At 34.1% G+C, this 27834-nt stretch overlaps 1 protein-coding gene across 1 annotated transcript in view; it reads left to right on the top strand.

The window, feature by feature from the left end:
- The window catches only part of NDUFS4 (NADH:ubiquinone oxidoreductase subunit S4), a 121996-nt gene that overhangs the window by 55872 nt on the left and 38290 nt on the right, over positions 1–27834 (top strand). The window contains exon 2 of the mRNA XM_043488661.1: positions 142–220. Within this exon, the coding sequence (XP_043344596.1) occupies positions 142–220 (79 nt within the window). The remainder of the gene's footprint in view (positions 1–141; positions 221–27834) is intronic.

Here is a 27834-nt window from a genome sequence, read left to right as displayed (position 1 = left end):
GGATTTTTTGTGCCCTCTTTCCTTCTGTTCTTTTTGTTTTATGAGACTGATACTGTTAAAGTAGCTGGTTTATGTAAGATTTGTCTGCCTCTCTTTTCTCATTGCATGGATCATTTTTTAACTTAAAGTCTCGCACTGCAGGTCGTTGAGCACTTCCACATGGAGGCTGGCACAGGACCAAACTCGAGACACGCAACTCATAACAGTTGATGAAAAATTGGTAAGAATTTTCTATTATACACTGTTAGGATTCTGCCTTCAGGGTTATTTTTGTACAACAGATTTTTCAGTATGGTGGTCAGGGTTCTTCTAGGATAGTGATTTCTTGATTGTATATAAATTTTAAGAAGAAATAATCATTATAAAAAGATAATTTGTGTTAAGCATTTTACACAAATATTAAGTCATACACAAACATCAAATTAAAATTACAAAAGGCTTCCGTTTTTGTGATGTTTATAAGTAGACACCAGAAATTTTTTTTTTTGTTTTGTAATGAATATATTATTTGTGATTTTCTCAGTTAAATTGTAAGACACAGTAGGACCATCTAAAATTAAGTATATTGGGTTTTTCTGGAACCAATGATTGTTAGTGTTTCTGTGCATATATATGTGTGTATACACACATACACATCCTATTTCTGCATTATGTATGAGTAACTACAACTGTCAACAAATGAATAATGTTCTTCTGTTAATCAGGAGCAGATTGAGTTTTGGTACTCATATTTTTCTGTATGTGGTGTTACTTTAGATGCAACTTGTTATTATGTTTATATTGTACAACAGTATACATTTTGTAAAAAGTTTCTAAGACTTCTAGTAAAAACATGCAATTGTATAGATGTATTTTTCATTCTATATTTGGTTTACAATTATCAGATATATGGGTATGTTTCTTAGCTACTCTCCTTCTGATTGTACATTCTTTTGCCACTTCATTTTGAACCTGTATAATAGGTCACATTTAAGTTTCTATTTGCATCTTAAAGATATAAACAGATAAAAAATAAATAGAGAAGTAAATGGACAGTTTGGAAGTCTGCTTATGCTTAAGACTGGTTGGTTTTGTCTTTAAATTCTCTATTAGATCTGTGTACTGGCCTTGCTATCATCCTAGTTAAGGCTACCATCATTTTTCGCCTGGATTGCTGCGGTGTTTCTTAATTGATCTCCATAGATACTTTAATCTTCCTCTAATTCATTTTCCACAGGATGACCAGAATAGTCTTTCTAAAGTGCTGGTTGTGTCATCCTCTTGTCTAAAATTCTTTGGTGTTTCTTACTGACCTGAGAGTAAACATTAAAATCCTATCATGGCCTTTGAGGTCTTTCGTGATTTAACTCCTGCGTTTCTAAGTTTATCTTGTATCTCCGTCTTTTATTTAACTCTTTGCTTCAGCCGCACCAAGCCTGGCCCTTGCTGTTCTTCACTGCTTCAGGGCATTCAGATTTCAGTTAATTATGCCTAGCTGCTTTTTACCAATTCACTAGCTCTTCATTCAAGTACCATCTACCTATTCATCAAATGTTAATCAAATATCACTTGCTGGGAATTCTCTGATGGTCCAGTAGTAAAGACTTCAAGCTTCCACCGCAGGGGAGCCCCGGGTTCCATCCATAGTTTGGAGAACTAAGATCTTGCACACTGTGAGGCGTAGTAAAAAAACAAACAAAAACTCCCCAAATATCATTTGCTTAGTCAAGGATAAAAGCAATGAGGCAGATATGTGTGTGAGAGGAAGAGGATTTACACATGCCACGTGTTCATTAATTAATGAGGATACTATTATTTTACTTTTTCCAATGACTATCTCTTTTAAACCTCAAGAGATTACTCTCTCATTCCAGTATTACGAGGTTTACTGTCTACAGTAAAGTTTCAAATTTTAGAGTTTGTCAGTAGCGTTTCTTACTAGTTCATAAAATGAGTAAGTCTGACAACAATCTATTGCTCTAAAAAGGTGCTGTGACGCATACCAGAGATATACAAACTGCTTTGAGTTTTGTGTTTTTAATTATATTCCCTAAAATCAGTTGTATACTTTTTAATGAGTTTTGTTCTTTTTAGATTTTCCCCAGCTTTGTTATGTTTTTCTTAAAGTATAGTGGTCAATATATCAATATGATTTTCCAGTTGAAATCAGTTGAAGTCTTATGTATAATTATTCATAGTTCTTGAATTGATACTTAATATGGAAAACTAAAACCCACAGGTAATTTTCAAACTGAAGTTTTACCCATTCATTTAGCTTTATATTAAAATGGAAGTATTAAGTAATCGAATAGGTAAGGTAATGCCAGTAGGGGTTTTATGTCTTCTTGTTCCTACACACTGTTGAGTGGCAAACATGATAAGTAGCAAAATCATAAGACCAGGGGCTAAAGAGTACACCCAGAAATACTGAGCAGTTGAAGTTGATTATGTTTGCATTTTGAACAAAAATGATTCTAAAAATATGTATCATTAATTATAAAAATATTTCAAAATGTGAAGTAAATCCTCATGAGTGTCTTAAAAGATGTAGAAAGAAACAGCATTTTAATGTCACTGTTACATAAGGTAAACCCGTTTATTAACAATATACCATTTCTATTACTCAACACTAGACTACTATTGTATTTGTATCTGAAATTAGATAGAAGCTAGAATCTTAATTGGAAGGTAAGGGAAATAGTATTATTATGATTTCTATTGAATATTGTTACATAATGTATTTTTTAAATTAATATAGGTGATGCTGTTTAAAGCCCAGTGATTAAGCATACAAACTAAACTTAGTTGGGGATCAATTTCAGTGGTTATTCTAGTTTTAGAAAATGGATCTTAGGAATTTAAAACCAAAGGATAACTGCAGATGTTACCTAGTTTGTTACTGCATCAGGTTTTTTTTTTTCATCTAAAAAATTATTTAACCTCTCATTCAAGAGAAATTTTATGTGAGAATTCAATTAATAATAAACGATGAAAGCTGAACTGTTGGAGGGTGAGGATTAAGAGCATGAGGGAAGAAGACCTGTAAGTCTTTCCTTAAGACATCCCCCTCTGGGGACTTCATAGAGGGAGAGCTGGAAAGGTAATTTGGACAGAACAGCTGATTCTCATTTCTTTTGATGCTGCTCTTTATGTTACTGATCAGGCATAATTATTAGAAGCCTTTTTCTTATTGAGAAAAATAGTCTTTAAATCAAGATAAAATAATTGTGTATTGAAATGCAGGGGGGAAAAAAACCCCTTCATTCATGCCTGTGCCATACTTAAAAATTAACTCAAAGCCCTAGATGTAAACTCTAGTCCAAAATGTAAAACTGAAAATTGTTAAATTTTTAGAACAAAATGTAGGAGAAAATCTTGGTAACTTTGGATTGGATAAATATTTTTTAGCTATAACACTGGAGCATAATTCATCTAAAAAAAATTATAGTTACACTTCCTCACAAATAGAATTTTCAACGAAATTTGAAAGACACTGTTAAAAGAATGGAAATACAAGCCATAGTTTGGGAGAAAATATTTGCAAAACACGTTTCTGATAAAGGAATTGTATCCAGAAAATAAAAAACACTTTAAATAATAAGATATTAACTGAAAAACAAGCAGGCCGTACCCAGAAGATATTCAGATGGGATATAAACACATGAAAAGATGCTTAACATCATTAGTGATTATGAAATTGCATATTAAAACTACAGTGAGATACTACTACACACTTATTTGAATGGCTTAAAAAAATTGACCATAACAGGGCTTCCCTGGTGGTACAATGGGTAAGAATCCGCCTGCCAGTGCCAGGGACACGGGTTTGATCCCTGGTTTGGGAAGATTGCACATGCCCAGGAGCAACTAAGCTGGTACCCCACTACTGAGTCCACTGTTCTAGAGTCCGTATGCTGCAGCTACCGAAGCCCATGTGCCTAGAAGCTGTGCTTTGTAACTAGAGAAAGCCCATGCATTGCAAGGAAGACCTGGCACAACCAAAAATAAAATAAACAAGTTATCAGAAAAATAAACTAACCATACCAAATGCTAGTGAGGATACAGAGCTACTAGAAACTCTTACAGGAGGAATCCAGAATGGTACAATTGTTAGCTGCTTTGGAAAATAGTGTGGCAGTTTCTTATTAAGTTAAACGTATGTTTACCGTATAATCCTGTAGTCTCACTTCTAAATATTTACCCAAGTGAAATGAAATCTATATTTACACAAAATCCTGCATGTAAATGTTTTTAATAGCTTTATTAATAATTCCAAAATCTGGAAACAACCTGTCAGTCAATTTATACACACTGATTAGGAACCACCATGGATGAACCTCAAGTGCTTTTTGCTGATAAGCCAGACCCAGAGACTTTCTACATCCTGTGTGATTTCATTTATTTGACATTTTAGAATAGGCAAAACTCTCAGGACAGAAAAACTGATCAGTGGTTTTCAGGGTTGGATGTAGGAGGAGTTAGCTATAAAGGGCATTAGAAAATTTTAGGGGGTGATCAAACTGTTCTGTAGTTTGACTCTGGTGTTCATTTTTTTGGGTCAGAACCAAGGTTGGATTTTACTGTTCATAAATTATTAATCAATTTTTTTTTTAATGGAAAAGATTATTTCCAAATTTGGTGCTAAGATACTTTTTTTAAAAAATAATTTTATTCTTTTGGCTGTGTTGTGTCTTTGCTACTGCACAGGCTTCTCTCTCAATGCAGCGAGCAGGGGCTGCTCTAGTTCCCTTGGGCACGTGGGCTTCAGTGACGTTGATGTTCCTGGTTCCTGTGCCCTAGAGCGCAGCTTCAGTAGTTGTGGCTCACAGGCTTAGTTGCTCCGAGGCATGTGGGGTCCTCTGGGACCAGTCATCAAACTAGTGTCTCCTGCATTAGTAGGCAGATTCTTTACCACTGAGCCACTAAGGAAGCCCCAAGCTACTTCTTTATAAATAATATCCAGTGGTTCAAGATATGGCCTAATAGTATACATGGCTTGCCATTTTCTACCTGGTAGCCTTCTGTATATTTGAAAACAGTTCTTTGGTCCTAAATCAGTGGTTCTCAAAAGAATAGTGGGGTGGGGCTGAGGGAGCACGACTTTTGTAGAAGGCATACAAAGTCAAACTATTTTCATAATTATACAAAGACTTAAGTTGCCCTTTCACTGTGTTGACATTGACACTTGTTATAAAAACAATTGTGGCAAAACTGTTCGCACCTTAGCCTAAATCAAGGCAGTGGCCCTGTGTATCCTGTCTTTCCTTCACTTCCTTGCATTTGAGGCTTTAAAAAAAAAAGGAAAAAAGCTAGTTTCACTTAATGTCTTTGATAAAGCAGTGAAAATTATTAATTTTTCAAAAAAATCTCAATTGTGCATATACTTTTTTTAATGTTCCATGTAGCAGAACAGAAGTATGCATAAAACTCTTCTGCATACAGGACAGTTGTCTCAAGGAAAAGCACTTGTTTGACTGAGTTGCTGTTGCAAACTGAATCTAGTCCTTTTTTTCATGGAAGAACTTTTAGGTGAAAAAACAGACAACAGGCAAATTATGATTGTTATTCCGTTTTTGGTACATGGTAACCAAGCCATTTTTTCAAAAATAAACTTGTCATTTCCAGGAAGTGTTTTCCGTGATAAACTTTAAGCTTTCAAGTGAAAATGAGAATTTTTGAGGAACTTAACTTTGTTGCTGATCTGAATGAGCTTGACAGCTTCCCAGTACTTAAAGACTGTTCTAATGGGATTGGTAGTGATATTAATGAATGTGACTTTTAAAATATTGTGTAATGAAATATTTTAACATTTGGAAGATCTTCATACTTGTGTGAACCACTGTTTTCCATGTGACTTAACATATGTTATAAAATCATAAATGGATAAAACTTTCAATTAAAGTGCAAGAGCAAACAATAGATTTAATGTGAGAATGAGAATATTAAGTTATTGCTCCCTTTTCTACACAGATTACATATCTGTGTAATCAATTCTCTTCACATATTGCAAACAAAACAACTTGGCCAAACAGTTTGAATGTAAGAACAGAAGTTAGAATTCAGCTGTCTTCTATTAAACTAGACATTAGAGATTTTCAAAAGTGCTACTCTTCTCAATTTTTTAGTTTTTGAAACTGTATTTTTATAATATTATTTATGTTAGTATATAATCGGTTTATTATTATTTTAAGCTAAGTCTGTATCTAAGTTTTTCTCCATTTTAATTTCTTACATGATAAAATACCTATAGGTATATGAGATTTTGTATTATAGGTATATGAGATTTTGTAAAATCTCATAGGGGTCCCAATTGTATTTGACAGTGTAAAGGAATCCTAAGACCAAAATCTTAGAGAATCATTCTCCTAAGTCTTCTCTTTTCTGGCTTATATATCCCCAGGGCTTTGATTCATTTTATGAGTTTCAGTTAATTCATCATCTTGATTACCTTCTAGTTTGACTGAATTTGTTTTAAAACATTATTGCCAGGATTTCTCATGATACTCCAGATGTATGGTGCAGGATAAGGTGGGGATTATTACCTCTGTTCCTTTTAATCTTAGCTGTCTAGTAAGGCAACTTAAAATTAGGTCCTCATACTTCTTCCTTATGTGGATTTCATGGAGAGGTAGAACCTCAGACCCTTTTTTATTTGTTCGGTCGTGTTTCATTTCTTTCATCTTAGGTATATGCTGCTTATTATTTAAAACTGTTACTAGATTAGCTCAAAGGGCATGTCACCAAGTAAATTTCTTTCTTTTTTTTTTTTTTAACTGTTACTTCTGACAGGCTGAATTTAATATGTGTAACAATTTAAAAAATTAAAGGAATTTTTATAGCATTTTGTGGATGTCAATACCATACAAAGAAAAACTGTTTTATTCTGGGCGTCAGTTGTATATTGATAACTTGTATCCTATCCTTTTCTTTTTTAAGGTATAGAATGTAGAGGGGTAAAGTCCACTTGGCATTTCCTAATGTAATGAATTCTTTTCTGTCATTTTAGAACTATACACAATGTTGACATTGTTAGAAGACACATCTCCAGAGAATAAAGTTGTAGTCATTCCTGGATTACTGCTAATAATGAATTTTATATTGTGCACATAGCAAATTTTTAATCATTCTTAAAATCTTCTCTGTTGTGTATAAACTGCTATCCTTTTCATTTACTCTTGCAACTAATAAAATGTTAAATATTAAAAGAGCAGATGACAGTGTCTTAAAATAATCTTGTTGATATATACAGAAGCACAGTGTTTAAAAAGAAAAAACTTTTTGGGGTTGTACCATTATTATTTCCAAATATGTCCTGCAGATAATAAGGAAAGCTTACAAATGGCTGTTTGCTGGGCCCTTGTGCTTCTGTTGCAGGAGTTGCTGTGCCATGGAGGTTGGGTGAAGAATGTCTTTGTCTTTGTGCTTTATTAAGAGGGTAACTTTTTTTCTTCATGCCACCCCACCCCAATCTCCTTTCAGTACATTTGATGAATACCCAAGTCCAGTGAACACATTGTCTTTTTATATTCACTTGTATTATACAAAAGAGAGAAGTTAAATTTTCAGTACTCTTTGAAGATTTTGAGTAAAGGCTCCCCACAAAACAAAGCATAAATTAGACCTGCATAGGTGTATTCTTTATTTGCTTTTTAAACATTTGTATTAAGTATTTTTAAAATACTGATTCCTTGTTTTTCACAATTACCTATTTAAGTATCAACTGCTATAGTTAATATTTTAACACGAAAGATAAAAAAACTACCATGATAAAATACAAGAATTATTTCAGTTTATTAATAAAAATAATGTGAAGCAAGTCTCAGTGGTTTGACATTAGTATATTGCTTCCATAAAATTATTATATGCCGTCTCTCCTTCATGTATTTATTTAATAAATACTCACCAAGCACTAAGTGTGCCAGGCACTAGCCTTCAGTGTTTATATTTATACTTTCAGTGGCTTGTTTTCATTTAGGTACTTATTTTGACTAACAACTATTAAGCACCACCTGTTTTATGTCTTTTATAAGATATAAACACCTTTATAGGTGTTATGCTTAGTAATACATGCGTTCTCAACATACATGCATGTGAGAAAGGAAATTTTCTCTTTTGCAATCTGTGAATCTCAAATCTGTGGCTTGGGTTGTGAAGGATAGCTTTAATTTCTAAGCTTTTTTTTTTTTTTGAAAAATTACTTGATAGTATATAGTATTAATCTAAAATCCTAATATTTTGGACATTTTAAATAGTCTGTATTAATGTCTTTATTTAAAAGTTAGGTGTGTGTGTAAAATTTCAGTAATTTGAATGTTGCCTACTTGTTGTGTTTTACTGTTTGACAATTACTTCCAAATAGCAATAACACAGTAATTAAAGCTTTGTGACTTGTTGATACTTACAATATGTAATTGCTATTTGATTAAGCACATGTTATTAACACATTCAGCCAATAGGGTGATGATATTGCTGTTTTAGAATGTCTGCAAACAACAAGTTATTTAATAGGAATTTATTGTCACTTATTATTAATAGGTTTTAAATTTCTTCCTTGCTTGAATTTCCTCTAGGAACTTTATAAAAATGAATGATTTTTGCAAGTCTTCAAAATAAAATCATATTTGCAACACCTGTATTTTATGCTGTTTTTGCCTCCCATAATACTAAAAGTTTATAGATGAAAACTTTTTAGAGGTCTGCAAACTTGAATTAAAAATCGGTCATTAAGAGGTGACCTGCACAAAAAGATAAACCTAAGTTAAAGGCTTACATTTGCTTTGACTGCTTGCTTTTTTTGTTTTTTTTTAAGGGGTCAGTTTTCTTTTCGTGAGATTACTTTCTTTTGGTGTGTGGCAGCGCTATCTCTGCTAGATTATTAGAAGGAGTAGTGTCTGCAATTGGGGTTATACAGCCTTCTAGCATCTCAAGTGTCTGTTTTGTCTGGACTTTGCTCACGCAGCATTCTTGTGCAAAAATTTCAAGGCTTTAGTCTGGAGCACTGGGTCAAAGGATATGTCTCTTTGAAGGGTAGACAGGAGTTTTTTATGTTTTATTCACTAAGTAGTATTTCATTTTACATCAAAGAATAGCAGCCTTTGAGAACCTTTCATGGTGGCAGTTTAGCATGAAAGTTTTTTTCTTAAAGACTCACTAAATATGGAATAATGCTTTTTACTTTGCAGTTGCTTATTTATATTCTTATATTTAGATGAGACTCCTAAAAAGAGAGAAGTGTTGACGAAATGTAAGTGTTAGGTTGCAGTATAGTTTTAGGTTTTAAAAACAGCAATAGTTTTTTTTTTTTTTTAACAATATATTATTGCTCCCTGTTGGTTTTACATTACCCATAAACTACTGAAAAAAATTGGTGAGTAGCTTTTAAGATTGCAGAAAATTGTAGCAATACGATTGCTTAAAATTATAAAGAAGAAGTAATGACTGATAATTTTGGTAGTGTAAATTTTATACTGAAATGGCCATTCTTTAATTGGCCTTTTTTCAAGTATTTGGTGGGGGCAGGGTACAGGAGGCAGTGTGTTGATTTTGGAAAACAAAAAATCCAAGTAATGAAAAGTGTTAAGACTTAGAATAGCTAGAAATAAATCTTTTTCTTTCTATACTTTTGGTATAGGTTAATCAGTAAATGTATTATGTACCAGTAGCATTAATCACATAGTGATTGCTTATGTTTAGAAGATCATTCAATTGCATATAATATTCCTATTACATGATAATATACCTCAGTATATGAACTAATATTAACATAGCTTATTTTATGTTTATGGCAAAAACATGCTCTTAAGTTGCTGAATTCTATTAAATTAATAGCATTAATTGATCATTTAAATAGAAATATTTCTCCTCTTATTAATGACATGTCATTAGTTTTAACACAACTTCAGTTAACTCTTACATATAACACTGATTAAAAGAAGTCAAATCAATTATCATATAGTTATTTTAAATAAAATTGATAAATATAGAGCAGTGTATTCTAAAATATACTCCCAGTTAAAATAAATTATTTTCACATAGAGTTGAACTATATAAAAACTTGTACTAAATACAGAGAAAATGCATGTTATAATAGTTTTAATATGCAGACAAGAACCATTTAAACTTAAAATAGAGAATGATCTTTATTAAAATTGTTTAAGGAACAAAAGGTCTTTCCTCTACAGTATTCAGCCATCTCTATTTGTGATTCTTCAGCAATTAAAGCAGATTTATTTTCCTCTTTGTTCCTACTTGCAATACTTGAACAATGCTAGAGAATTGAACTGACTGGAATGTTTTATCTTTCAAAAGCTTTAAAGTTCTATGTACCAATTAGCAAAATACAGTAAAGGTTTAAACTGTTAATAGCCACAACATCTTTAATGCATAGATCTGTAGTATGTTAGCGCTGTATAACAGTTCTCCATTGTATGTCTCTTTTAAGGAGAGTAACTGTGTCAGTTCTTTTCTTGCTTTACTACCTGCTGTGTATGGAAATTGTGTATAGTACTTGACACTTGCTTTCAAGAATTTAAAATTCTTGCATGTTATTATGTAGGCACTTTGGTTCTCAATAAAGTAGAATTGATAATATTTTATTTGTTTGGATTTTATATCAGATTTTTTGGTCATATTTTAGAGATTATTTTAGGTCATATTTTAGAGATTTATCTGTAAAAATACATCATCTTTTTAATGAAATCAAAGTACATAAGCTGCATATTATCTTCTTGGAAATTGGTTGTCTAACTTTATTTAACTGAATATAATTATAAACTAATCATAAAGGTTTATATCAGTATGTAGGTATGTAATACTTCATTTTATACTGTATTTGAATGTAGGTGGGATTTGGTTGTTGTTTTCTTTGGTAGTAGAAAGAGGATAATTTTGTTTTTAGAGTTATATAGCTTTTTTGATTGGTCAGCTTGTCAGATAATTTCAAAAATTAATTCCAGATACCCACATTAAACTTGTTAAAAGCCTCATGTCCATCATCTGATAGTAAGTTCTTAATGAAGGTGGGGTAAGAGGAAGTGAAGAGAACAGTAACATCTTTTGGTGGCAATTATATCACCAAATATTTGGTGATATAGAAAGAAAATTGCCAATTTTTCTTTATATCGTGTATTTCTGGGACTAGAGTTGGAGTAAAGCAAAGGAAATGCAGACCTCAGAATTTGAGACTAGCAGTCATCGAGTCTGTTTCTGGGTTCAGGCTTTCTGATCTCATTTGACTTAGTCTGTGCTCTGATTTTATTCTTCAGGATGCCACTTGCAAGCTTACAAGTATCACTTACGTTATACAAGATAAGGAGGCTTAAAACATAGGGTGGTGATATGGAAGCTTTGCTGCTTGCAGTGTACTGTGTGTTCATAAAACTCTTTCTCTTTATAAGGCATACTTATCAAGATATGTGTGAATAGGCATTTTGTTCAGTTCCTGTTTCATGTTAAATGTTTTATTTGTTTCAACTTTGAATTTATTGCATATTATTTGGTGAAAGTCTTTTTTAAAAATTTTTAATGCTTCCAATAAAATAGGTATTAAAAATGATCTTGGCTTTCTCTAAGCAATACATAGGACACAAATAAACTAAAATGTTGGGCTGAGAATGCTAATTTAAATTCAAGAGCTGAGGATTCAATTAGTGTACTGATTTGCATCTGTTATTTATAGTGACTACTGAATATGTATTGTTAGTTAAAATTTATCAATTAAAAGACATTAAGCATAGTTCACTAGTTAGAAATTTACATCCAAAAAATTAAAGTTCCTGTTTTAGTAAGCTTTATAATATATTAAACATTCACATGGTGACTGGAGTGGCATGTGCCTAGACTGAGGACTAAAGCTCCTCTCTGACTAGGAGTTTTCGACTACAACAGTCTGTAACTGCAAAGATTCTGCAAGAAATTTTTTTTTAACTCATATTTTATTTATAATATAAAAATCATATTGTACTTTTTCATTTGTTTATTCAGTTATTCGAACACCCACTATGTACCATATTCTTGGCCCTGGGGATATACCAGTAAATAAAGAACAGCATTGTTGCCCTTAGAGCTTATATTTTCATGTGTAAGCATATGGCAACTTTATTTCTACATGATTAAGATACTTTCATAGATTAATGAATGTTAGAGAAAAAAAATCAAGCAAGGTGATAGGATAGAGAATAGCTGGGGGTTTAGGTAAAGCAGGTGTTATTAATAAGGCAATCAAAGAAAGACACTTTGAGAAGATATGAAATGTGAACTAAGGTTTGGATGATGGAGGAGCCAGCTGTGTGAGAAGCCAGGGTAGGTAGAGGGAGAAGGTAAAGCCTTCAAGTGTGAGCCAGCTGGTGACAGCAGTCAGAGAAGAGAGGAGGAGCTGTGCCACAGTGAGGAGGAGGGAGAGGGGTGGCATAAAGCAAGGTCAGGCAGATAGGAAGGCGGTGGGTTAGGTGAGATTTCAGTTCTGTGGCAGCAAGTTTAGATTGTTACCTTTTATCCCGATTTTAATGGGAAACCATTATAGGGTTTTAAGTAGGAAGGTGATTTGATCTGATTTACTTCTCAAAAAAGCTTGAGAATTACTTAGTTAATTATGGTTAAAGGTCATTCCAAGAAGTTCAGAGGAAGTGATTTGTTTGTTGGCATTTTTGTTAACTCATATGCCTTTTTTTGACGTTTCATGAAATTTTAATAGTTTTCATCAAGTTTTCTACAAGCGATTGAATTTTTAACAACTACTTTTTTTTAAAGGGCCCCATTTTTTTAATCTTTGTATTTTAGATTTTATATATGGTATAACAATTCACTGATTGTTCTATTAAAGAATCTTCTGGATTTGAAATTGCTTTTTTAATAAAGATTTTATTGGGACCTGGAATAATAAATTCATCTTCCCCGAATTTTCTACTCTCTGTGGCCCTCCTGTACTGATCCTGCTCCACCCCGAAATCAACACCCCACCCCCACCCCCCCCCCATCAAAAAAATAGTTGAGATTTGTCCTCAGGGTAAAAGAAGGTAAGACTTCTGAGGTGCTGTCCACCGTGTAGGTGCTGACAAAGCCCCAGATCCCAGATATGTTTGTATTGCCCACAGTTTGTATGTCTTTTTTCCCTCTGTCTTTGTGACTCTTCCTCTTTTGCTGACTGTGTGGCTGATAATCATCTCTCTGTATCTTTCTGGCTACTTGTGTTTTCTCTTACCTCCTTTCAGTTTCCCTTTTCAAATGGCTGGCTATTTCTTTCTCCTCCTCTGCTTTTTTCCACCCCTCTCTCTGCCTGGTTTTGACTCTCTGGCCAGTTCCTTGCCTTACGTTGTTCTTTTCTTTTTTTCATTCTTCTGTGTCTCTTCTGCCCTCTTTGTTGTTCTGCCTGTCTTCATACTTTTGTTCCTTTTGCCCTTTTTCTTCAATCTTTGCTTCTTTTTTCCTCTTTTTTCAAAATGATAGGAGAGCTACATCAGATCCATAGAGGAGAGACAAAGATGACACCACCCTTTAATTACATTTTTCCTCTTTGTCTCATTTCCCCCTTTGGGAATATATGGGACTTGAAGACATTTACAAACTGTAAGAAGAAACTGTTGTAACTTGTACATTGTATTACTTGAAAATTTCAAACTAATGAGACACTTGCAATACTAGAAAGACCACGAGCTTATTTACAGATATAGCATTAGGTCTTTTAGTTGTGTGACCTTGAGTGTGTTATTTAACCTCTGTGAGTATCCTCATAAATGAAAACATTTTTTAGAGTTGTTTTGAAAGTTAGTTTAGAATACCCACATTAAACAACAGAACATAATATCTTGTTTATTTCATCATTCAAGAAAAATCATCTTCCCCTGCCCCCTTGCACTTTTTTCCTATTTAGAATTGTTAATCTGAAAAGAAAGTCAAATGGATATTATAACCCTAGAATCTGAGTTAATTGAGACTGCCGTTCCAAGTCTTTGCTACTCAGATATTGAGTTCCTTGGGGATCTTGGAGCAAAATATTGATCTCAGTTACAGTGGTCTTATGTTTGTGGTTTATTCATTTGTGTATGTCAGTGTATGTCAAGTTGGTATTCAGTGATTTTGTCATGTAACTTGCCTTTTCTTTCAGCCTATGGCACTTTACTAAATAATCTGTGATATTACTGCCTTTCTTTACATAGTTTCTGCCAATCAGTTGTGTAGATATATTTCTATATAATTATCATTCTCATGATAAATTTCTTTAGTCATTTTTAACTTGTTTTTCATGGTGTGAATTTTAAACTATTACTCTGAAGAAGTTTTGGAAGGCCTTATTCATGTTATTAAACTTAATATTTGGTCATTAAACTGTATGTAACTTAAAAAAAATTTTTTTTACTTATTTAATAGTAAAACATATACATTGTAGAAACATTAACTTGGAAATATTATATCACCTTTAATGTCATAGTCTTGGTGAATTTACTTATTTTTTGTATGAATATTTAAAAACAGAAAAAATAAAAATAAAAACAGCAACATCTAACATACTTATATGCAACACAAATTATGCTTTGTAGTTTGATGTCCTGGTTTTTTTTTTTACTTTATTTGCATTATGTTGTGTCTATCTTTAAATTTATTCAAAAGAATGATTGTAAGTTGATATACAATGTCCCATTATATGGCTATCCCGTAATAATATCTTTTGTTATAATGCAAGTTGTTTCCAATTTTTTGCAGTTATACACAATGCTAGAATGAACATCTGTATTTCTAAGTCTAATCTTTGATAAAAGTGAAAGTGTTAGTTGCTCTGTTGTGTCCAGCTCTTTGTGACTCTATGGTCTGTAGCACTTCAGGCACCCCCATTCATGGAATTCTCCAGGCAAGAATGCTGAAGTGGGTAGCCATTCCCTCCTCCAGAGGATCTTCCCAGCCCAGGAATAATTGAACCCAGGTCTCCTGCATTGCAGGCAGATTCTTTACCATCTGAGCCACCAGGGAAGCCCAATCTTTTTGATAATGTTTCAATTTTAGGATTGATTCTTAGAAGTGGGATTACTAATTTAAATGGCTTATTTATTGTAAATATTTTAATTTTTTGATACCTAAACATGATTAATAACCTTCTTGAGAGGTTTTTCTTTCTTTCTTTTTTTTTTTTTTTTTTACTTTTTTAACTGTATAATTTTAGAGATATGGCTCTTCATGGCCTGTATTTTTTTCTAGTATACATTATCCAGTTCTAAAGATGCCTTTCAGACGCTGACACATAGGGTATTACATGTTCTATCTAATGGGTAAATACTGTACATCTAAAAATTAAAAAACAATAAAAACATAGAGTACCTAAATGACATAGCATTGAATTAGAAAATACTTCAAAGCTTAGTATATCCTGAGGATCAGCATTATGAACTTAGCTATCATTGTACTATCAAGTTGTGTGTGTGTAGTTGATATAGTTACATCATAAATAAATGTAAAATATTAGGCCACTGCATAGCAATTAGTACTATTATTGCTATTACTATTCTTTTATAATGCATTGTAACAGGGTTTGATATGTAAAGAATGTATCTGAGTGATATTCTGCATATCTTATGTGTCAGTTTGTATTCTTTACTATAGAGCCTTTCCAGAACAATGCAAGGTGATCATCCACTAATATATCTATAGTACTTATCTTCATTATTTATTGGTGAACTACATTATTTTTTATTTCTAATTTAATTTTATTGTAATCAACAACACAGTATTTATGATTTCAGTTTTGAAATTTTCCCAGACTTTTTTATGGCTCAGGATATAGTGTATTTTTATTAATATTTCATGTACATTTGGAAAGAATGTGCATTTTTTCTTTTGGGGTTTGGTGATCTATAAATTTCAATTAAGTTTTTGATTGGTTAATAGCATTGTTCAGGTTTTCCTTATCCTTACTACTATTTTTGTCTGTCTTCTGTCAGTTACTGAGAGAGAAGTGTTAACATCTCAAAAAATAATTTGTTTCTTCTGTTGGATCACTTTTTGCTTCAGTTATTTTGAAGCTCTACTTTTAGATGCATAGACATTGATTGAAGAGTCTTACATGTTCGTGATGAATTGACGTTTTTATCCTTATGAAACATCTCTCTTTATCCTGGTGCTAATCCTTGTTCTGAAGTCTACTTTGATGATGTTAATATAGCTTCCATTTTCTTATTCTTAGTTTTACATGGTGCATCTTATTCTACTTTTTACTTTTAACCTATTTGTGAGCTTACATTTAAAGTTTGTACCTTGCACATATATTTTGCTCTTGCTTTATTTTATGTAGTTTGACAGTCTCTGCCTTTTAATTTCCATTTGGTTTGTTTTCACCTCCTCCTTACCTTTCTCATTTTCATTTTGGATTGAGTACATTTTTGGAAACCCATTTTTTCTTCTCTATTAATGTCTTAGCTCTACGTCCTTTTTTTAGTGGTTGCTTTATGGATTACAACATGCATTCTTTGTACAGTCTACTGTGAACTGTTAGGTTGATGCAAATGTCATTGTGGTTCAGACTATAAATTTTAAATCATTATAACAAGGATCAAACACATCATTATTCATCAAAGTAGGAACGATTACAATCAACACATTTTTGCCAACGAGAAATAAGTTTGTTTATTCCTGTAGTGTAAAAATCCAAGCTTCAGGATTCAGTGAACTCTTGGAAAGCCTTTTCTGCCTCCTGCTGGTTGGGGAAGCATTTACCTTACAAAAAGTTGTCGAGATGCTTGAAGAAGTGGTAGGTGGTTGGTGAGAGGTCAGGTGAATATGGTAGATGAGGCAAAACTTTGTAGCCCAATTTGTTTAAGTTTTGAAGCTTTGGTTGTGTGACATTCAGTCAGGTGTTGTCATGGAGAAGAATTGGGTCCTTTATGTTGACCAGTCTTAGCTGCAGGCATTGCCCTTTTTGGTGCATCTCATCAGTTTGCCAAGCATACTTCTCAGATGTGTTGGTTTCACTGGGATTCAGAAAGCTGTAGAGGATCAGACAGGCAACAGACCACCAAACAGTGACCATGACCTTTTTTTCATGCAGGTTTGGCTTTGGGGACTGCTTTGGAACTTCTTCTTGGTCTACCCACTGAGCTGGTTTCGCCAGTTTTATAAAGTCCACTTTGTGTTGCACATCACAATCCATTGTTTTTGCGTAGAATAAGAGATGACACTTAATAATGTTAATTTTTTTTTTATTTGCGGTCAGCTCACTTATCGAGCTTTTTCACCTTTTCAGTTTGCTTCAAATGCCAAATGACCATAGAATGGTCAACATTGAGTTCTTCAGCAACTTCTTGTGTAGTTGTAAGAGGATCAGCTTTAGTGATCCTCTCAGTTGGTCTTCGTCAACTTCTGAGGGCCAGCCATTGTCATCTTCAAGGCTCTTGTCTCCTTTTGAAACTTTTTGAACCACCACCACACACTGTACATTCATTAAAAGTTCCTGGGCCAAATGTAGTGTTGATGCTATGGGCTCTCTCTGCTGCTTTACAACCCATTTTGAACTCAAATAAGAAAATCATTCGAATTTGCTTTTTGTCTAAACTAACATCATTCCCCTAGTCTAAAATAAATATAAAATAAGTAGCAAGTGATGAGTCCTTAACAGAAAACATAAAGTGAGAAATGTGCATTAACATGACCATATTTATTTAAGAATATATTCCAATATCAAATGGCAAAGTTGAACAGTGCAAAACTGCAATTACTTTTGCACCAACCAAGTGGCTGTCTGAGGAGGAGAAAAGGAAAGATATACCCAAATGAATGCAGCCTTCCAGAGAATAGCAGGGAGAGATAAGAAGACCGTCTTCAAATGGACAATGCAAAGAAGTAGAGGAAAACAATAAAATTGGAAAGACTAGAGATCTTTTCAAGAAAATTGGTGATTTCAAGCCAACATTTTCATATAGGGATGTGCATGATAAATAACAGAAATGGTAAGGACCTAACAGAGGCAGAAGAGATTAAGAAGTAGCAAAAATACATAAAAGAAGTATACAAAAAAGATCTTAATGACCCAGATAACCATGATGGTGTGGTCACTCATCTAGAGTCAGACATCCTGGAGTGTGAAGTCCAGTAGGTCTTAGGAAAAATTACTGCAAACAAAGCTAGCAGAGGTGATGGAATTCCAGCTGAGCTATTTCAGATCCTAAAAGATGATGCTGTGAAAGTGCTGCACTCAATATGCCAGTAAATTTGGAAAACTCAGCAGTGGCCACAGGGCTGGAAAAGGTTGGTTTTCATTCTAATCTCAAAGAAGGGCAGTGCTAAAGAATGTTCAAACTACCACACAGTTGCTCTCATTTCACATGGTAGTAAGGTAACGCTCAAAATCCTTCAAGCTAGGCTTCTACAGTACATGAACTGAGAACTTCCAGATGTACAAGCTGAATGTAGAAAAGGCAGAGGAACCAGAGATCAAATTTCCAACATCTGTTGGATCATAGAAAAAGCAAGAGAATTCCAGAAAAACATGTACTTCTGCCTCATTGACAATGCTAAAGCCTTTGACTGTGTGGACCTCAACAATCTGTGGGAAATTCTTAAAGGGATGAGAATACCAGTCCACCTTACCTGCTCCCTGAGGAGCCTGTGTGCAGGTTAAGAAGCGACACTTAAAGTCAGATATGAAACAATGGACTGGTTCCAGACTGGGAAAGGAGTATATATTGTCACCTTTCTTATTTAAGCAGAAAAAATTTTATATTTACTCAGAAATTTACCATTTCTGATGTTCTTTCCATCTGGTATCTTTCCTTCAGCCTACAGAACTTTATTTAACATTCCTTATTGTTAAAGCAGATCTTTTGGGACAAAATCTCAGCTTTTGTTTATTTGGAAATGCCTTTATTTTGCCTCTGCTTTTGAAAGATTTTTTCTTTGCTCAGGCTACCATAACAAAATACCATAGACTGAATGGCTTAAACAACAGAAATTTATTTTCCCATAGTTCTAGAGGCTAGAAGTTCAAGATTGTGGTGCCTCTATGGTTAGTTTCTGATTAAGACTGTCTCTCTGGCTTGTAGGTGGCTGTATCTCACATGGCATAGAAAAGAAAGCAAGCACCCTGCAGTCTCTTTTTACACAGGCATTAATCCCATCATAAGGACGCCACATCATGACCCGTCTAACCCTAATTACCTCCCAAAGTCCCTGTCTCCGAATATCTCATATTTGGGCTTAAGGGTTCAATCTATGCATTTGACAGGGCAGGGGGACTCTGAATGTTATGGGTATTCAGTCCATAACCACCTCTTCATTGGATATAGAATTCTAGATTGAAAGTTTTTAGCACTTTAAAGATGTCATCCCACTTTCTTTTTAAAAAAATTGTAAATATGCATAACAGAATTTACAATTTTAACCACTTTATAGTGTATAATTCAGGGGCACTACGCACACTTACAAGGTTGTGCAGCCATCACCACCGTCCATTTCCAGAACGTTTCTGTGATTCCAGACAGAAACTCTGAGCCCTTTAAACAGTAACTCCAGAGGGATGGGATGGGGAGGGAGGTGGGAGGGGGGATCGGGATGGGGAACACATGTAAATCCATGGCTGATTCATGTCAATGTATGGCAAAAACCACTACAATATTGTAATTAGCCTCCAACTAATAAAAATAAATGAAAAAAAAATTTTTTTAAATAAATAAACAGTAACTCCCCATTATCACCTTCTTTTAGTCTCTAGTAACCTTTTTTATACCTTCTGGCTATATTAATTTGCCAGATAATATATGATATAAGCAGAAACCATATAATATTTGCCCTTTTGTGACTGGCTTATTTCATTTAGCATGATATTTTCAAGGTTCATCCATGTTATATAGCATGTGTCAGAATTTCATTCCTTTTTGAGCTTATGTTGTATATATGTGCCGTATTGTTTATCCATTCATCTGTTGATGGACATTTGGATAGTTTCCATCTTTGCCTGTTGTAAATAATGCTGCTATATGCATGGATGTACAAATATCTGTTGTATAGTTCCTGCTTTAAGTGGAATTGTTTGGATTATACAGTAATTCTGTGTTCAACAGTTTGAAGAACTACCAGACTGTTTTCCACAGTGGCTGTACCATTTTCACATTCCCACCAGCAACACACAAGGGTTCCAATTTCTCTACATCCTTCCTCACCAGCAACTTACTTTCCGTGGTTTTAGATAATAGCCATCCTAATGGGTGTCAAAAGTTACTCACTGTGGTTTTGATCTTCATTTTCTTAATGACTAATGCTATTGAGCATTTTTCATGTGCTGGTTGGTCATTTGCATATCTTTGGAGAAATGTCTATTCAAGTACTTTGCACATTTTTAATGTGGTTTGTTTTTTGTTGAGTTGTAGGAGTTCTTTATATGTTCTGGGCTTCTCTGGTAGCTCAGCTGGTAAGGAATCTGCCTGCAATGCGGGAGACCTGGGTTCAGTCCCTGGGTTGGGAAGATCCCCTGGAGAAGGGAAAGGCTATCCACTCCAGTATTCTTGCCTGGAGAATTCCATGAATGGGGTTGCCTTGAGCGCTACAGAATAGTGTCTCAAAGAGCCAGACACGACTGAGCGACTTTCACTTCACTTCACTTTATATATTCTGGATATTTATCCATTATTATGTATGTGTCCTTTGGTGCACAAAACTTAGGAGTTTTATAGTTTTAAGTATTTACATTTAGGTTTTTGATCCATTTTGAGCTAACTTTTGGGTATGATATTAGGTAAAGAATTCAGTTTTATTCTTTAGCATTTGGGTACGCAGTTTTCCCAGCACCATTTGTTGGTGCTTTCCCCATTGAAATGGTCTTGGCATTTTTTATCATGCTTTTTTTATCACGATAAATCTAGTTACTATTTGTTGAAAAAAGTGGTAAGTGAAAAAAATGTTAGTTGCTCAGTTGTGTCTGACTCTTTGCAAACCCATGGACTGTAGCCTTCCAGGCTCCCATGTCCATGGAATTCTCCAGGAAAGAATACTGGAGTGAGTAACCATTCCCTTCTCTCGGGGATCATCCCAACCCAGGGACTGAACCCAGGTCTCCTGCATTGCAGACAGATTCTTTACCATCTGAACCACCAGGGAAGCCCTTACAGTTATAGCAATATTATTAATTATATTTCATATGGTATATTAATATATTACATCCCCATGACCTATTTATTTTATATGTGGGAGTTTGTACCTCTTAATCCTCTTCACCTATTTTGTTAACCTTCCAACCACTCCTCCCTCTGTTAACCTCCAGTTTATTTCCTGTATCTATAAGTCTGTTTTGTTTTTTAGATTCTACATGTAAGTGAAATCATAGGTTTGTCTTTTCTAACTTACTTCACTTTGTGTAATACCCCCTAGGTCTGTCCATATTGTTGCAAATGGCAAGATTTCTTTTTTAGGGCCAAATAATATTCCATTGTATTTATATATACATCTTGTTTATCCATTCATCCATCAGTAGGTGCTTAGATTGTTTTTATATCCTGGCTGTTATAAATAATGCTGCAGTGAACATAGAGGTGCATATATCTTTTAAATGGAAATTGTTTTCTGAATTTCCTTTTCCTATTGTTCATTGTTAGTGTATAGAAGCACAACCGGTGGTGGTGTGTGTTGAGGTGGTCCAGTGGCAAAGAATCTGTCTGCCAATGCAGGAGGCACGGGTGATGTAGGTTCTATCCGTGGGTTGGGAAGATACCTGGAGAAGGAAATGGCAACCCACTCCAGTAATCTTGCCAGGGAAACCCCAAGGACAGAGGAGCATCCGTGGGGTCACAAAGAGCCAGATACGACTTAGCGGTAGAGCATGCGTGATTTTTTTTTTCATCCTGCCACTTTGTTGAACTTGTTCGTTAGCTCTAATAGGTTTTGTGGTTGTGTGTAGTAGCCTATAAATCTGTGAGCAGAGATAATTTTATGACTTCCTTTTCAATTTGGATGCCTTTAATTTCTTTTCTTCAGAACTCTGCCTCACAGCAAATGTCAGTAGCCCTGTGCTCTAATCACCATACTGCCTCTGCCCCTTGAGGCTGTGGTGTTCTGCTTGGGCTCTGTCGTGGTCTGCAGTGCGCCTCGAGATAAAACTGGGACAAATTGTAAGACTTCATCATGAATCTTCCTTCTTTCAGGGATAACAGTATGATGCTGCCTGTCATCCAGTTGTCTAATGTCTGAAAAAAATTGCTTTCCCAATTTTATAATTTTACAAGGCCACAATGGTAGTCTGATATGTGTTACTCTATCATGTATCCAAATAAAAATCCATATACTGCATTGTGACAACCTTTTACAATAATGGCTTTAATGAATCTTTAATTTTTTAAACCAGCCTTTTAACAATTTGCTCCATTATTGATGCTCTCAGTTATTTCTGTAAAACATCCTTACCAACGCACTGCATATTACGTCTTAATTTAAATACACTACCAGACTCCAGCGCTCAGTAATGAGTCATGTTTACCAGGACTCAGCTGTGCTTGCTTCCATATCTTTCTATGCCAGTTTTACTTGCCATTGTAATTACATAATTTAATTGGATACTACAGTCTGAATGCTGCTATATGGGGGACAAAGAGTTCTTTATATGATCATTCTTTTGAATACTTTGAAAAGATAATAAAGGTGAATTTCTGACATGATTTTTGTCAAATTAGGTGGTGGTGAAACAGTTATATAAAAGATTGTGCTACAGAAGGAAATCTAGACTGATTTTGGACTTAATGTTTCACAAATCTCGTTGTATTCTTCACATTTTTAAAAAACAAAACTGTAAATTGTAGATATGCATATCTTGGTAGTTTCTGGCAGAAACAACACTTGGAATTCTAACCACTGGATCTAAACTCAAAGGAAGAGTACTGGCCCTATATCCGAAGATTATTGAACGGATGTACATGTGTACCTTTTAAGTTATAATACAATATTTAAAGTGTGGCTGTGTATGCATAAATGTGTGTATTCACTTAATAATCTTCTATTTTCACCAATATTTTCAATTAACAATGATCTGTTCCTAAGTCAGAAAAGAGACTTCTATCCATAGCTTAACTTTTATTTTTATGCTAAATTAATGAGGGATTGTCTTATACTTTTTTGTCTCCTTGAAGTTTGACTTTCACACATTGCCTCTTGAATGTTGTTTTGCTAAACTAGAAACATTCAGCTTGAGATTATTTTCAGTTCCTTTCCAGATATAACTAATTTCATTTACTGTTTAAACCACCACTTGTTTTTCAGTTGTTTATTCACCTTCTGTCCCTTTGCCCTGATGTTTGTTTATTTAGAGGTTATTTCATATTTAGTTCTCTGCTGGTGTGGCTTTTGTTTTCGTAATTCTTAATTTACGTGTGTGTATGTCAGCTTTTTAACTTATTACCAGGGTATGAGGAGGACTGTTTGATTATGAAATAACAGATTGGATCTTTTAAAAATGTAATATGTTATAGAAGTTCCAAGTGTTTTGTGGCCATTTTCTTCCCCTTTATTTCAGCTTCTGAAAAAACTATTATGTGACCTACTGTAGCTACATGAATTAGTCATTTAAAAATCATTGGATCATTGGATTAAAAAGCAAACAAGGAGAGGTTTAGGTATTAAGTTGATCATTATTAATATGCTGTATCTTACAAGTTTAAAACAGTTACTTAATAACTTTCAGAATGCTTCATTGAAGCATACTGGTTTTCACTGAGGCAGTATTGACCAATTTATTTATTAAGCATTTTTTTTCCTAAGTAATTTTCACTTCTTTCAAAGTTAATAGAAAATGATTGTTTCCAGTGTTTCCTTGTAAAAATGAAGTCTTCCAATGGATTTTCCTGATTGGGAGAGAAAGTTTATTTCTATATTATTTAAAACAATTACAGCTTTCCAGGGGAATTCCCTTGTTCCCTAGTGATAAGGATTCCAGCTGGGCTTTCACTGCTGTGGCCTGGGTTCAATCCCTGGTGAGGGAACTGAGAATTCCTCAAGCTGTGAAGTGTAGCCAAAAAAAAAACCTTACAGCATTCTGTCTTAAAATGTCTGTTTAGTAAACTTGATTTGACTATGCCATATGTCAGATCATACACTATGATATAACCGTACAGTAAGAATCTGAACATACATCCTTATACCATTACAAAAAAATTATGCATTTGTAGTATGTTCCAGAGTTACATTTTGAACAGTTAATTAGATTTTAGGTAAAGTGTTACCTTTTCCCACCTGTTTCTACTGGTAGCAGCTCCTATAAAGTAATATCATTTGAGTCAATTTTGAGGAAATTTTGTTAATTTTTAAAAATACTCCTACAAGTCAAAAATCAAATTCATCTTCTCCTTTATAGGTTTGTAAGGAAGAATATACAATAAATAAATTTAGTCCAATTAATATATACTATTTCTCTGTGCCTTTAACGCATAAATAGAAACTGACCCATATTGTGAGTAGCAATATAAAATTTTACCACTCCTTGAAAAGCAATTTGATAACATGTCAGAAACCATGAAAATTTATCATAACCTTGACCTAGTTAATATTACCCTTAGTGACTAACCTTAAAGAATTAGGGTACTGAGATTTTCATTGCAGTAACCTATACTGTAAAAGAAATAATAATTTGATTTTTCAGTAATAAGGGATTGGCTAAGAAATTGTGGCATATCAACTTCATAGATTATTAATGAGGCCATTAAAAAAAGAAATATCAAAACAGGGTAACTACATGGGAAAAAAAGTAAGTGATGTGATACTTGAAAATAGTACAAAATAACTATTATCACTGTATAAAGTGGACTTGTATATAGATCATTATTGTGTAATATACATAAGAAAAGCAGTTGCTAAGGTTTTAAATATTTGGATATATTTTTATTTTATTTATTTATTTTTATATTTCTGTTGTTTGGTTGTACCAGGTCTTCATTGCTGCTCATGGGCTTTCGTTGGTTGCAGAGGGCAGGGCCAGTTGTGTCCTGCAGGCTTCTTACTGCAGTGGCTTCTCTTATTGCTGAGCACAGACTCTAGGGTGCACGGACTTCAGCAGCTGCAAAACATGGGCTCAGTAGTTGTGGCTTGCAGGTCTTAGAGCACAAGCTCAGTAGCTATGGCCCGCAAACTCAGTTGCTCCTTGACATGTGGAGTCTTCCCAGACCAGGGATTAAACCCACGTCCCTTGCATCAGCAGGCTGATTCTTATCCACTATACCACTAGGGAAGTCCGAATATATGAATATATTTTTTAAATTTTTCTTTAATTTTTCTATAATGTTTTAACAGTGTCATCTTAAAATCATAACTATCCTGAAAGAATCATCTTCTGTCTCCTTCTTCAGTTAGAAACAGTAACTGAAGAAGGAGATAGATATTTCTGCCTTTAAAACCAAATGCAATCTCTCTTTTATTTGACCCCATGGCATTTATCGCATTTTACTTTGTATCTGACTTAATCCTTCCAAACATTACTATGAGGTATGTTTTGTAGTACCTGGATGGGGGGAACTTACCACACAGCTTGCAGGATCTTAGTTCCCTGACTAGGAATTGAACCTGTGCTCTTGGCAGTGAAAGCATGGAGTCCTAACCACTGAAATACTAGGGAATTCTCTATAGCACATTTTTTAAATGAGGAAACTGACAGAATTCAAGTAACTTGTCAGTATTGCATAGGTAGCAAATGGTGGGGCTTGGGTTCCTTGAGATTTATCTGAGTCTTAACTAATACTATATTTTATAGTAATGATTATTTAGTTATCCCCCCTCCTTCTTATGGGTGCATAGATTATAGACTTTTGTAAGTTCAGGAATAAAGTCTTATTTTTATTTTGACACATACAAAAATGGAATATCTAGCCTTGAAGAAGAAAACTAGGCTTTTCTCTAGACTTGAAGCAACTTAATTGACAAAATTACAAAATCTTTTGTTGTATTTTATTTACTAACTCATATTATCCCATCCCAAGAAGATGGGAATTTTTTTACATCTCACCAGCAACCTCCCATTACTTGTTCACTCTGTCTTTTTTAAGAAGTCAGATAGTAATTTTCATGAGAATAGAGATCATGTCTTTACCTTTGAGCATTGTGTCTAGGTTCTAATACATAATATGCACTAAAAATAATGGAACATATTTTTTATTGCCCAGGCACTTTATATACATTATTTAGTCCTCATTTTACCTTGTTTAATTGATCCTTATACATAATATTTTAGGAGAAATCTATTAATTTGCCCAACAAAAGCTGGGATTCTAACCCAGTTTTGACTCAGCCCTTTGCTTTCAGCCATTGCTGTACCTTATCCTGCTCAGAAGGATATAGGAGTAATGAAAATAGTTTGAGAATGAGACATAAATATCTCTAATTCTTAGGATTTTTTTTTTTTTTTTACTCATTATATGATTAGGTGTATCATTTGCTTGATCTATTGTTAGTATCGTAACAACATTCCATTTAAAATTTAACTTTTGGTTTCCTGATGTGTGCCAAGTCTCTTCAGTCATGTTTGACTCTGTGACCCCATGAACTGTATGTAGCCCAGCAGTCTCCTCTGTCCATGGGATTCTCCAGGTAAGAACACTGGAGTGGGTTGCCACTTCCTTCGGCAGGGGATCTTCCCGACCCAGGGACTGAACCTGTGTTTCTTATGGCTCCTGCATTGGCAAGCAAATTCTTTATCACTAGTGCCACTGCCCAGGTTTGGTTTCATGATAGCTTTGCTCGATATGCAAGATAAAATGGATGATAACGTTTCAACGCTTGTTTCATTACCTGGTTAGACTCCTACATCAGTGTCTTGCTTTAGCAAACAAAAATGCTTCTACTGGCACACTTCTCATTTATAGTTTTGATTGTATCTTGAATCGCTATGGCCGATAACTTTTTAGAAGTGTTTCAAGTTCTTCCATGATAAATAAAATACATACGGTTATGCTATCTGCCAAATCTATTATTTTTCAAACTAGTATTTATTTAGTATAGTGTCCTTCATTATTTATTAGACCACTTAATGAGTTTCTTGTATTCAGTATCTGTAGAATACTTGAAAGGAAGTTTTTATTATAGATCCAAGATTGTTTTCCTTTTAACATCTTTCATTGTTGAAGTAGGATATAAACAGAATCATCAAATTTAGATGGATTTTAGTCCCCAAACAAATTTAAACACATAATTGGTAACTAATAGCCTATGGTAGAACAAGTTTCTGTAAGCAGTATTTGTACTTATGTTCCAATATGTACTGTATTAAAACTTTTCAACATTGATCCACAAATAAGTCAATGTTAGTGAACTTATTACCAAAAAGCCTGTTAAAAATTTTGACTCTTCTGTGTGTACTGGGAGATCTATCAGAAATTCATCCAAAGTGGTGAAAGCCCTTTTCATTAATTTCTCTTTATGACAGGTGTAAAGTATTAAGGTTAAGTGGGTGGGGCAACCGGAAGTAATTACTAAGGCCAGTGGCATTTTTGTGGTTTAATAAAGGCAGAAGCTAATTATTCAGTTTTTATTTAAGTGAAATGGTGCCAAAAAGGAGGTTCCTGCAGAGCAGCTGCACTCCTTCAGTGTTACCCTAATTTACCAAAGACACAACTGTCACAAACAAAACTTTTAAACTTGATATATAGCCACAAAAGTAAGGAGGCTTTTGTTTGGAGTGCATGCAGAAGAACGCCTTTATACAAATCAACCGGCAGATGACAGACAATGATGAAAATTTGATTCTTTGAAGTCATAATAGTCATTGAAATGTGTGAAATTCTGGTATTGAAAAGAGAGCGGCCAGCAAGACTCTAAATCCTGGGTGGTTGCAAGAAGCTTGCTGGGAGGTTTTTCTGCATTTTGACACCAACTTCCCATTGCTTGTTCCCTGCTTCCTTTGTTTAAAAAAAGTTG

This window comes from Cervus canadensis, chromosome 16 (assembly GCF_019320065.1).
Source record: "Cervus canadensis isolate Bull #8, Minnesota chromosome 16, ASM1932006v1, whole genome shotgun sequence".
Classification (NCBI taxonomy): Eukaryota; Metazoa; Chordata; class Mammalia; order Artiodactyla; family Cervidae; genus Cervus; species Cervus canadensis.
The sequence above is the reverse complement of the archived record's forward strand: the minus strand, read 5'-3'. Positions and strand labels throughout refer to the sequence as shown.